Source organism: Cibotium barometz, chromosome 21 (genome assembly GCF_041138505.1).
Source record: "Cibotium barometz isolate CiBa-2024 chromosome 21, ASM4113850v1, whole genome shotgun sequence".
NCBI classification, from domain to species: Eukaryota; Viridiplantae; Streptophyta; class Polypodiopsida; order Cyatheales; family Cibotiaceae; genus Cibotium; species Cibotium barometz.
The window spans coordinates 4,041,738-4,055,277 of NC_141066.1; the positions used below are offsets into that span (position 1 = coordinate 4,041,738).

Sequence of the window (13,540 nt, forward strand, 5' to 3'; positions counted from 1 at the left end):
TATAGACAGGTTTGGGATCCTCCCCTGGCTCTGCAAGGTCAACCTCCTTTACTTACTCAATTCTTCACCCCAGTTCTTAGAAAACTCCTCGTACACCTTAGTGACATCGAGATATCTTAGCCATTGGGTATCCATGGATTTACTTTGTAATAAGGCATTTCGTCAAGTGATATACCTCTTTTGCTTAAGCCATCTCCTGAGGCGTTGGGTACTGTTGTGGCCTTATGATCCAGAACCATCTATACTAGAGGCTTCATCCTCCATTTCTTATTCTCTTGGTTGCACATCTACCATGCACACTGAGGTGGTAGAAATGTTTCCCGATTCAACGTATTGGGTTTCTTTGGGAGGCAACACGTCTATAGTAGCAAGCACATGCATCCAAGTTTCACTAAAATCCGGGGGTGGAAGCGACACGTACATTGCGGCCTCTTCCTCTTCCCGTGGCAAACTAATAGAGACGTGGTTCGTTTAGTGGTGACCGAATCATTTCCAAACAATTTCCCTTCCATTGGGTGTGTCTTCCACGTTTGTAAATCGATCTTTAGAATCTGTGGGTCCTTTCGAACATACACTTGATCTAATGCCCAAGTATGCACCAATTTGGCTTCCCTCATGAAAAGGTATGTCTAAGATAATGTCATATGAATCCAGTTGGCACATGAAGTCCATTACAACAAATGTATGATGGTAGCGAAACAAAAAGACCTTAAGTCTTACATTTTTCAATAGCCCCATGAATCTTAAGGATGTTCCGTCTGCCATTTTGACGTTTAGATCTACTCTTTCCAATCTGGTTCACCCTAGTTTTTTCAACATCGTTTTGTGATGATGCTGACCCCCGCTCCTCCATCCAGGATAGCCAGTACTTAGTATCCATTATGGTGAATTGGGATCGTAGCATTTGTATCACTCTCATAATACGGATCCAATTCATTGACATGTATTTTAACGAATCTGGGAGTTCCCTCCTCCGCATGGACTAGGTTTTTCTCTGCTAGAGGTGCGGACCTAGACCTCCCTCACAATGCCCTTCGCTTTGTCCATCTCCACAATGAGGCAGTGAGGCGAGACACGAATTTACCTAATCACGATGCAAATATCCAAGCCTTTCGATAAATCCATTCGTTGTGATTCACGAAAGTGATCTCATTAAAATTGTATCTTTGACGGTGCCTAATCACTTTCTGCCTAAGAAATAAAAAAATAATAATCTTTAGGGACCACACTACCAAGCCCACACTAAATGGCATGCAACCATGTGACATGTAAAGTTCATTGTTAAACATGATGGCTGTTTTTTATTAATATATAAGGGAATCGACCTTCAGAGAGGAAAATTAAGGACATTATGGGACTTTTCTAGCCCCATGTTAGTATGTTCCCTCGCCCTCCCCAACTTTTGGTATATTTAACAGACTAAGCTGTCTCAGTTGTTGCATCCAAGGTTTGGGATTGTGTGTTGGAGATCGACTTACAGAAATAATCCAAAACAGGCATTAACTTTTGCAGAATCTCCTTGCTAAAGGCTAAAAGAACCACATCATCTACATACATGAATGTAAAATGTCCAATTATATCATTTCTCCTGTGACATGGTCAAAATCATCATTTCCATTTCATCTATCTAGACCCCTCCTTTCACCACAGATAAGGCTGTCATCTCCCATCATCACCATCTTACCTTCCCATACACGTAGGCAACTGCTGTGAGATAACCAGGTTTTCTCTGTTCTGACTCACACACTTTAGCAAGGCACACACTATCAAAAGATTTTCGGAAGCCATCACAAAGTTTCACAAAAAAATAACTAATCTATTTTACACCAAAGCTAACAGCTTCCTTGATCCCTAAACTATCCTAAGAAAAGGCCACAAATTCATATTAAAATGCGTACCCATATAAAGGGGAGATAATTCCACCCATTTTCGTGCCTAGATTGTGCAGTGCATGCACGTGCACACACATGCGTGCTGGAGCCTCACGTCAAAGTGGACAATGTTCCCATCAAAAGAGCAAGGTGCAAGCTCATCTGCCTTGTACCATTGCTGGATCAAGACTGCTACATAAATCCCTAGCTGGGGTCAGAATGTTCTGATTGAATGCAAAGCAAGAGCCATGGGTCCTTCCAAATCACACCAGCATGGAAGCCATAATTCTGTGCTCTTCAATGTTGTCAGCAATCAAATCATACTGGCATGTGCAAGAGCAGTACAGTTGTTTCATGCAGAGTATTGCAGACAATTTTAAAAACAATCTGTTAAGAGGATGTAAAGTGTGGTAGTCAGGGATTCTTGTGTGAGGATCGAGGGGGAACAAAAACAGGAGATTGTGATCGTATCGTTGATCCCCGCAAGACCACATTCTCTTGGGTGCTGTGGCCTACTACTGGAACACTGCTGCTGACAACAGGCCTCACTTGGGTAGTACCAAGGTTTGAAACTGGTGAGTTTTCCTTTCTGGTACTACCAGGTACCGGCATGCTGAGAGGTCCACCAAAGAAGATTGAAGTTCCACCATACATATAGAGGTTTTCAGGTGAAATAAATGAGGCTGGCTCAATAGGAGAACCACCCTGGGCAGTGGAGAGGTTTTCTGGAGAGCCTGGACCAAGAACAATGTCTCTGTCTGCTGCAACAGGAGAAACCTGGAAACCATCACTAGATGACACCTGTGGGTGTTGTCTAGAGAGAGGATTCGAAATCCTCATGAGGTGGTTTCTATTGGGCACAGAAATGAACCTACCTGCTGCCCGATCCCAATAAATTGCACTTCTTCTTTCTCTAGTATTGCTGCTGAAGTGAGACTGCCTTGATTCAGTATCTATCATGACACTATGACTCCTCCGTTTCTCATCTGCACTATCACCGCCACTCGAAACATCACCTCCATCACTGACAGGAGTGGTTCCAACCCAGGATGGATGATGCTCAATAGATGAGGGTGAAAGGGTGGCAGCATGATATATTGGCAAACTGTGCCTCGAATCCCTTGTTCCAGAAGAAGACATGCCCCCCCGCACATTGTGAAGTGTAGCTTTCGGTCGTGGCATCATACCTGTAGTCCCAAACCTCATCTCTAGTGGCAAAGGACTCAAAGCAGTAGAGGTCTCACCAGTTGTCCCTCCTGGACTGCTCAAACTACTACGGCTTATCTCACCTGCCTCCCCTTCATCCTTGCTGGTTGCTCGACTGGGAGGATAAGCTGTCCTGGGCGAGCCCAAATCTTGCCGTATTCCTCTCCTGCTCCCCATCAGCCCATAATCTGCACTCATGCTGCTTCGAAGACTAACATTGCTGCTTGAACTATAGCCAATTTCAGATGTTCCCACCTCACGTGATCCTACAGGGCGCAGTACAGATGAGCTTTCTCGAGCTTTTGTTGCTGCTCGTACAGCCTGACTCGGATCCAACTTTGCCAGTCTCCATGCACTAATTCTAACTGCACGCTTATGTGACCTGTTTTCTGCCCTCACAGGTACAGTTGTGGCATCTGGATCTACGGTAGATGGAACCCTGCCTGGGCCCAAGTGCGGTACAACTTCATCCTCCTTTGCAGAACAACAAAAAATGAAAATCAACAATGATACCCACCCAAGTGACTTCAGCTTTAATGATGAAGGCACAATATAGAGTGCTTTACCTGATGCTCAACAAAAACTCTTGGGGGTGTGCACCATGCTCCTCTGTAATGTAAACCAAGGGAGCTAGACCCACTTAACCCTGTCGCTGTGGAGCTCGTTGGAGATGATGGGGCGCTTTGCTGCTCGACTTCTGGCATTCCTTGAGGTTCACTTTGAGCTCTCATTGCCACCACATATTCATAAGTTGTGATACCCTGCAAGAAGAACAGCTGTGAACTTGTTTAAAAAAATCATAAGCTTGATTTCTCCCAGCTGATGATTGATTCGCTCAATCTAATGTCTGGTTATCTCAATCAAATGGCAAAGCAATGTTAAGCAGAGCAGCACACCTTCCTGATGAGTATGATATGGAAGAAGAACAACTCGCCAAGTGGTATAGAAGCCAACAGGGGAACAAAAGTACAAATTGCCTGTAACCAAGGATAGTAAACATTTTTAACTTGTTAATGTGGGATGTATATTATCTACTTATAGCACGTCCATCGGGTGTTGAACCCCCTGTGAGAAAAAACCACCAGGCTACACACTCATGGACACGTGTAAAAACTTTTTGAAGAGAGCTGATAAAAGAAATTAAATCTCAAAGTCTCATCATCATCAAGCTCAGAACTTTTACCACCACAACAGCAAATGGTGCCCTTGAGAACCCGTTGCCAAGCTTATCTGCGATCTGTCTTTCAATGCCCCTCTTGTCTGTGAAGCACCGCACTAGCACCACTAAACCAGTGCCCCAATCCAAAACAAGCTGCAGAAAGAACGACAAATTTAGCAATGCAAGTTTTTCCATCCATGTCGGTCTGCATTTTAGGTTCGTACTAGAGTGTGTGCGATTCAAAAGAGCCCACCCAAAAAGGATAGAAAAGTTAATCCATGTGGGTCTGCATTTTAGGTTCTTACTAGTGTGCACGATTCAAAAGAGCCCACCCAAAAAGGATAGAAAAGTCATATTGACAAATACACCAAATCCAAAGAACATAATGAGGTAACAAAATTGAAGCATAAGAACCCTGCTAAACCATGCAAAGCTTTATAATATTATTATTGAGCCTCTCGACACTTCACCAAAACACTCACGACTTCTTTTGTTCCAGGGATTGGCCAGCACAAGGTGCAAGAGGCAAATAGCACTAGCTCACAAGACTACCCTCAAATTCAGCCCCACCCGCAGGGACTTGTCTCGAGACATCTTCAACATTTTATGAAATTCAAGGGCATTATCACTTTCCATTCAGAAAAGGTTACAGTCTCCTGTGGAACATCTCCAAGCATAAGCTGTTAATAGAGAGTAGTCCTCTAGAATGTAATTGATCATTATTTTGCTTATATAATGATTACTTGGACATGCTCTAGATTGGATGGCAACAATGCCAGAAAGCCCAAGGAGTAAGACTTGTATTTGGGTGGCAACGATGCCAGATGACCCATTCGACAGCCAAATATCTTGAATTTCATAATCGGGCAGTCATTGTTGCGACCAAATAGCCCAGATGGTCAGACGGTCCATGCAAACAGATGGTGCAGATTACTATTGATGAACTCTCGGGCAGGATCATAAAGTTTGCACATGAAAAAGCATCGTTTTGGTCAAAAAGCAAAGAAAAGCAAAAAGTCAAACTGGGTTGACTGCGAGCTAGGAGCACCATTGGCAAGAGTAGACTGAGTTGGACCAAAAAGCAAAAAGCTGTTTTTTCAAAAAGCAACTCTAGGGCCAAAAGGAAAGTACCTAAAGCCAGAAAAGCAAAGCACAAGAACTTTGGGAAAAGCTGACCATATTTAAATAATATTTATTGAATAAAGTGAAAAAGACAAAAGCAAAGCAAAAGCTTAGCTTTTGGTAGAAAGCAAGGCTCCCCTCTAGTATAAAACTAGTCTGAGGCTCTCTTTGGATTATCATCAAGGTGTGAAGCTCATCATCATTGAGGCATGGAAAACTTCATCAAAGCTTGGAGTTCATCATTGAAAGAACGGAGATCAACATCATCATCACCACCGAGCTTTGGAGTTTTCTGCCAGCATCATGTCCCGCCCAGCCATTGTCTACGCCATCCTGTGCCACCTGAGCGTTCTCGCGCTAATGCTGTGCGCCGTACCTATGTGCTGCCCATCTCCGCCTGTGCGCTTGGCTGTTCCACTGCCTGGGCCGCCTTTGCCTGCTGCCCAACGCTGCCTCCCCTACAGCCAGCACTACCTGTTTAGCCAATGCCAGCCAGCACCAGTCAGTGCCGCTAGCACGAGCCAGCATCGCCGGTGCAGCCTCACTTCACAGCCGAACCACCTTCTGCCTGTGAACTAGGCGCCACCTGCACCATCTCGCTGCACCATCTGGTTCAGCCTCCAGTGCCAGCTGCCGCCTGTCCACCTCCGCTGTATGCCACCTGTCTTCTGGCCGCCTCAACCACCAGCACCTGCTATTGCTACCTGTTGTACTAGGCGCCGCCGCCTGTGCTGCCAGTGCTGCCACCTGCCGACTGTATGCCTATGCCTGTGCTGCCGTACAGCCTCACTGCCACCTGTTAATTCTGTACCGGAAGCCATGCTGTTTCATGGACTTAACCCAATCCATATATCCACTGTACGACCTTGTTGAGGGTTGCTTCTACTCTGGATTGGGCACTGAACCTACTATTGAGCATCAAATACCTCATCATCTACACGAATCTCCGGTGTATCTTGTGTAGAAGCTTAGGGTTCCTTGGACTTGGATTTGGATATTGGAACTAGTACTAGCCCAGTGAGAGATTCTTGTGGGTCATCCCCGTGGTGTGCTCGGCATCAGAATTCTCGTGCCTCAACTTCGACATCGACTTGGGTTTCTACATCCGCATATTTGTTTGCTTTTGTATTCATTGGTTGTATTGATGTTGGCTTGCGAGCCCGTGGATTGTTCCTGAATAAATTCCTGAAAGGGGGCGGGGCCTGTTCCCCGCTCAATGTGTGTGTATTGTGCAAAGTTCCTGTAAGCCCAACAGGGCGTGCAATGACAGACTCAACCATGTGTCCAACAGATAAAGATATAGAGAGAGAGGGGAGGCATCGCCTGCAGCAACCAGGTGGCAGCAGTACGGATAGGTGCGCCTTGGTAATGATGATGAAGATAATGTTCTTCTCATATTTCATGACCTTGTTTCTTCCACGACCTTGATGATGATGAAGTCGATGACCTTCAAACTCCTTCAATGGTCTTGCTTCTCCTCCCCCTACAAGAGAGGTTCATGCTCCTTTTATACTTGAGGGAAGCCCTGCTTTTTGCAAAAAGCTAGCAAGGCTTTTGCTTTTCTTTTCCTAGCTTTTCCCTTTTAGCTTTTAAAAATAAGGTATTACTCAACTTTTCTCAAAGTTCTTTAACTTTTCTTTTCTAACTTCAAGGCCTTGCTTTTTGGCCCTGGAGATGGTTTTTGGAAAAGCAGCTTTTAGCATTTTGGTCCAGCTTAGTCTCCTCTTTCCAATGGTGCCCTTGGCTCACAATCAACCTAGTTTGACTTTTTGCTTTTTCTTGCTTTTTTGACCAAGACTGGTGATTTTTCTTAATCAAACCTTATGGACCCTGTCCCCATGTCTTCTTCCACCTATCTAGTGTCCAGGCATGTGTTCCATCATGTGAAAAAGAGCTAGGAGGGCCAAATAGTTACATTTCCTTCCTCTTATATCGCAGTTGTCCTCAACTGCAGAATGCAAGTGTTCCATAAGTTCTAAGTATATCCATATGTTACAAGTACGTCATGTACATCCATATGTTTCAAGGTAATAGCCCCATCTGCTGAGCTTGTGCATCTGGTCTTTCCCCATATCTGTGGTATCAGATGCTCATTAGGCAACATCTCAATGCCTTTTCTTTGACCAATAGCTTTGTTCTTGATGGTACTTCTTCATGGCCTGTTAAATAAAATGAGTGTATACTTACCTTCTGCAAAAACTAGACACAAGCTAGTCAACAAACAAGTATGCATCATTCATGTCTATTGGGTATTCCAGATACTAGCCAGGTAGTCTGGAGCCCAGTATACTATAACATGCCATAAATCCAAGCATTGTCCACACATCAAAAACAACACACAATGTCAATAGAAATTCAAACATACATTAGTATGCAATGCACAAGTAATAATCCCCATGTTCATGGATTGTCCTGTGTGGTTTCATCGGAAACCCTGCTAAGCTATTTGGCTCCCAAGGGAAATCACTCAGACTATCGCTCAAGGCCATCTGGTCACTAGGACCGCTAGAGAGTTCGCTCAAAGCCATCTAGTCACTAAGACCGCCCGAGAATTCTTCAATAGTCATCTGGGTCATTTGGTCACATTAACCGCCTGACTATGAAATCCAAAACAGTCGTCTAGGCCATCTGGTCGCAATGACCGCCTGACTGTGAAGTCCAAGATATCTGGCAGTGTTGCCGTCCAATGGGTCATCTGGCAACGTTATCTCCCACATACAAATCTCGTTTAGGCATCATTACCGTCCAATGGGTCATCTGGTATCGTTGCCCCCCAAATACAAATCTTGCTCCTTGGGCTATCGGGCACCGTTGCCACCCAAACTAGAGCATATCCAAATAACCATTAATGATCAATTCCAGTCCAATATATATACGATGAAGAGGGCTAGAGGCACAATCTCTCCCTCTTGAATCTGTCTTGATCGTAAGACGTCGATATACCTATACTTCAAATACATCTGAACCAACCACTTTCTCATAATCTTGAAGTATATCTGGACAGTCCTTGAAGTACTTCTCTTGCATCCATTTTGCATCCAATAGTGAATAATTCTCAAAGTCCCAAAGGAACTTTCCAACCTCTATCTTTCCTCTTTTTCTCATAGAATGAAACTCAATTTGTTCTGGCTCTTCCACCCCTGGTAGATCCTTCAATACAGGCTCCTCTGGGGGTAGCCCTGTACATGGTTTTCATAAACTCTCATGGAAGGCATTATATCCTCCAATGATCTGAAAGATCCAACCAATAACAAAGCATGGTTGATGTTCTTGGTAATCTCAAAAGGTTCATAAACGCTCATTCCATGACTTTGGCAATCCAAAGATAAAATCCATAGCAATACTCTCCCATAGAACGTTCAATGGGTGCAATAGTCCTGCTGGTGTTTGTCAATCAAACTTGACCTTCTTGACAAACCAAACATTCTCGAATCATAAAGTTCAATGTCCTTCTTCATAGTAGGCCAATAGAAGTAGCTCTCCAAAGCTTGAAGTGTAGTCAAGGTGTCTCTATGCCTCATGTAGGGAGAAGCATGGCACTCTTCCATTACTTTGGCCTCAATTCCTTGTGTCATGCATAACTTGGGTTTGCATCATAAGAAAACCCTACTTTATGACATAAAAATTCGTTCCAAAAAGATCTTTGAAATCCTCTTTAGTAGCATAAGGATCCTTCATCACAGTGAAATCCATATGGTAACCCATAGAAACCGCATGCCTCAAGGGTCTCTGAGATAATACATCTGCTTCCTTATTGTCTTTGACATTCATAGACCACAACATGGCCTGCTTGGTTCAAGACTGCTCCAACCAACATTGGTCCTTTGCTAGCATAAAGTTTCAATGCATGTTTCAACTTTGGTCCACAAAGATCCCACGGCTTTCTTTGTCAGAACTTGCGATGGTCTAGCATCCACTGCAATCCTCTTGATGATGTCAATCTGATTATCTTCCAATCTCTCAGGCTTCTTGCATTGGCTTATCGGGACAATTTGCAGTCATATGTCTCTTCTTTCCACTTTAGCCACCAATTCAAGGCGGCATCCTTGAAATGCATGTGAACCATGCGAAGATTTGACTTTTTGGAGAAGTCTTCCTCCAAAAAGTGGCATCGAATTGCTTGACAAAAGATAAAGCTTTTTGGGTGTTCCGCTTTCCATAAAAAGCATTAAACTTGACGCTCTTCGCTCCCGGCTTGAAGTCCACCTTGCCGGTTGATGAAGGCTTCTTTGCCTTTCTTTCCTTTACTTGACCTGAAGATGTTGCATCCAAGAGAACGTGCCTAGGGATAGCCTCCCTATTTCCTCCATGAGAAATGGAACAGGTAGCTCTAGATCCTTCTACAATGGTGACTCCTTTGGCCCAAAGATAGGCTTTAGCGGTTTCAACTCCTTCAGCTTCACTGGCTCGATCCTTGATGAAATCTTCAAACTTTCGAGCCCTTCTTTGGTCCTCTTCCTTCCTAGCTCTCCAAGTTAGGAATTGTTTGAACTGCTGAAAGTCGTGGTACTCTTCTGATGCCATGGATCAACGACCCTGGTTTTGATCTTGAAGTCCTGTATTGGCCTCATAGTTGTTCCCTTCATTATGCCCTTGGTCTCCCTCTGCTCTTGACATGGCTCTATCACCCCAAGAAAGTTTCTTCAAGAGAAATCCTGCTCCGATACCACTGTAAGCCCAGAGGGGTGTGTAGTGACAAACTCAACCATGTGTCCAACAGATAAAGATATAGAGAGAGAGAAAGGGGAGGTATCGCCTGCAACAACCATGTAAGCCCAGTGGGGTGTGCCGTGACAGACTCAACCACATGTCCAAGAGATAAAGATATAGAGAGAGAGGGGAGAGAGAGAAGGGAATAGGGATCTTGCACAGTACACCACATTGAGCGGAGAACAGATCCCGTCCCCTTTTAGGAATTTATTCAGGAACAATCCACGAGCACGCTGGCCAGGATCAATACAATCAATGAATACAAAACAAACAGATATGCCGATGTAGGATATCCAATTCGATGTCGATGTTGAGGCACAAGATCTCTAATGCCGAGCACATGACCCACGAGTCTCTCTCACCAGGCTAGTACCAAATCTAATATTCCAATCAATCCAAGTCCAATGAATCCAAATCCAAATCCAAATCCAAGTCCAAGTCTAAGTCCAAGTCCAAGTCTAGATCCAAGTCCAAGTCCAAGTCCAAATCCAAATCCAAATCCAAGTCCAAGTCCAAGTCCACGTCCAAATCCAAATCCAAGTCCAAGTCCAAGTCCAAGTCCAAGTTCCATGTTAATGTCCAAGCTCTATGCCCAAGTTCTCCATGTCCAAGCTCTATGTCCAAGTCCAAGAAACACTCGCTCATCCCATGAGTAATCTCCACAACTCCTATAGCCTTGTCCATGAAGAAAACCATGGAAAAGCTCTTTCTCGCAAGAAAACTAATATAAAACCTGTTTGAATGGTTTTCGGGCGATACAAACCTCGATTTTTAGGGTTTTTGTAGCAGTTTAAGGGTTTCTGAAATTTCTATCCGTACATGTTCGTACAGTTCTGTACAGCTCCGTACATGCGTCCGTATAGCTCCGTACATGCATCCGTATAGCTCCGTACATGTGTCCGTATCGCCCATGCATATACCCATGCAAGTCTAGGGCTAACCGTACATCTGAAAAGCAAGTTGGAGAAGGTGTTGATGGCAAAGAAGAAGCTCTCCATGATCATAATGATGCCCACACATACACTCCACGATCTCCTTCAATCTTCAATGATCTTGTTCATGGTACTACAAGGGACCTCCAATCCTTTTTATACTTGTAAGAGACCCTGCTTTTTGCCAAAAAGCCTTCATGCTTTGCTTTTTTATGCTTTGCTTTTCTCTTTTTACTTTTATTAGTAAAATATTATTCAACTTTTGGTGCTTTGTTTTTCTGGCTTTAAGGCCTTGCTTTTTGGCCTTAGAGCTGCTTTTTGAGAAAGCGCCTTTTAGCTTTTTGGTCCGGCTCAATCTCCTCTTTCCAATGGTGCCCTTGGCTTGCGGTCAACCGTGTTTGACTTTTTGCATTTTCTTGCTTTTTGACCAAGAATGGTACTTTTTCTTAATCAAACCTCATGGATGTTGTCCCCATGTCTTCTTCCACCTGTCTGGTGTCCGGGCATGGATTTCATTGTGTGAAATAGAGCTAGGAGGGCCAGATAGTTACAAACCAGGTGGCAGCAGTACGGATAGGTGCGCCTTGGTAATGATGATGAAGATAATGTTCTTCTCATACTTCACGACCTTGTTTCTTCCACTATCTTGATGATAATAAAGTCAATGACCTTTAAACTCCTTCAATGGTCTTGCTCCTTGAAACCGGCCTCTGGTAGAAACCAAAGTGCGGTAGACTAGCAATCACCAAGTCCAATTGTAGTCCAGCCAATAACAATAAAATAGGATCTAGAGTGCTCCAAAACAAGAAAGAGAATGACACCTGTTGGCCCCAAAGCTTGGCGCCCCTTTCAGTATTTCTTTATTCAAATTCAATGGAAAGATTTAGATGATTACAACATGGCCATCCATGGCTCATATGTCTCCAAGTCCAGTCTACTAATCCTCAAGACCTCTTAGCATAGAGGTTACGCAGCCTTGTGTCCCAAGAGCAGTATAATGCAGCACGTGCATCCCATGCCTGTTTTGAAGTCTTACATGACCGAATATGAGGAATAATGCTTCGCTTCACAGAAAGTGCAAGCAATGCATGTGCCTATGCATCTCTTCCATTCCATCTCGTTTGAGTAGCAGTGAGAGGTACTGGTGGTGCATGTGAAGGATCCACATCTGTATCAGATTCTACTTTAGATGTACATGCAGCACCTGATTGCACTGGTAGTTGTGAAACAGGACGACTTTCACTACCACTGACCACATTCCAAAGGCCTTGAGCAACCAGCACATGTCTCATTATATAGGACCACAATGGGTAGTTAGTCCCATCAAGTTTGTCCTCAACAGACAACATGTTGAATACATCACTACAGCCAGCCATGACTGTCTACCAAATGTAAAATCTTTCAACACACTGCAAGTACTCAGTATTCACTGAATGCAACCCTGAATGGCCGCCAACTAACTGAATTCACCTGCAAAGTGTATGAAAAATATCACTCAGTAGATAATAGAGTGTTATTGGTAAAAGTATGATGGTCGATGTTGTTGAAGACACTATAGATGCTGCTGCACACCAAACACCCAAAATCGAGCAGAACCAATCCAAAATGACACATGTCCAGAACGTCTTGCGGTGCCCAAAACGCGCCCGAATCGCCCTGCGGATCCCGAAAATTTTGTATATTTCGTATACAACACACTACACTATATACCTTCTTCTCCAGGGTATCTCAATTGGAGACAGAAAAACATTGTCGTAAGGAGGGAGGTAGACTACTAGATCAAGTGTCAAGGAAGCTAGCTCTGATACCAATTGTTGGAATTAGGGTCAGGGTTGCAACAATGCACACACACAAGATAGAGAAGTTTGAGAGCACACAAAGTTCAAACTCACTAGATTAGAATGAACAAATGTGTGCCAGATACAAAAGATAAGTACACACCCTAAAATGAGTAGATAGGAGTGTGTACATACGTACGGGGGAAAAAACCTCCTAGTGAGGGAAAAAGTGCCCCGGTGGTCCTAAGTGTGTTCACACACATCACTATCATATAATGCTTCAAAGAGGGTCCAAGTCTCTCCTCTGGAAGAATCTACATTTGGTGCTTTGGATCGCCTCTACTGCGGTCACTTTAGCGGCTCTCCCTCTCGAATGTACACGACGAGTATACACCCTAGTGCCTTTAGAGGTGAAAGGATGCCTCTGCTGAGCTAAAGAAGTGAGAGAAGTGGTCATGAGAGCTTAAGACTTAGCTCAAGTGACTCGTCTATCAATGCTCTTGAGCTCTCTGTGAAACTGTATGTATATGTCCTCCTATTCATCACATACTATGTCGCTCTTCTCGGCATACTACTGATTGTGACGCTCGAGCTCCTCAACATCAACCTACATACCATGTATTCACTAGTAGTTATTAGTGACTAGTCAGTTTAAACTATTTTTTTTTTTAAGTACGCGTATGGAACGCATGGTACTAGTATGGTACGTATTGAAAGTACCGAACGGATGAGTACGAGTATGGAATGCAACTATGTGGGAGA

At 43.9% G+C, this 13,540-nt stretch overlaps 1 protein-coding gene across 1 annotated transcript in view; it reads right to left on the minus strand.

Annotated features, from left to right (window-relative positions):
- Positions 1-1,795: 1,795 nt before the first annotated feature.
- Positions 1,796-13,540, minus strand: part of LOC147626771 (protein S-acyltransferase 21-like) — a 40,395-nt gene continuing 28,650 nt past the window's right edge. The window contains exons 7-10 of the mRNA XM_086815323.1: positions 4,261-4,389; positions 3,974-4,054; positions 3,644-3,838; positions 1,796-3,551 (exon numbers count right to left, since the gene is read on the minus strand). Coding sequence (XP_086671449.1) covers positions 2,286-3,551; positions 3,644-3,838; positions 3,974-4,054; positions 4,261-4,389 — 1,671 coding nt within the window. The 3' untranslated portion in view covers positions 1,796-2,285. The remainder of the gene's footprint in view (positions 3,552-3,643; positions 3,839-3,973; positions 4,055-4,260; positions 4,390-13,540) is intronic.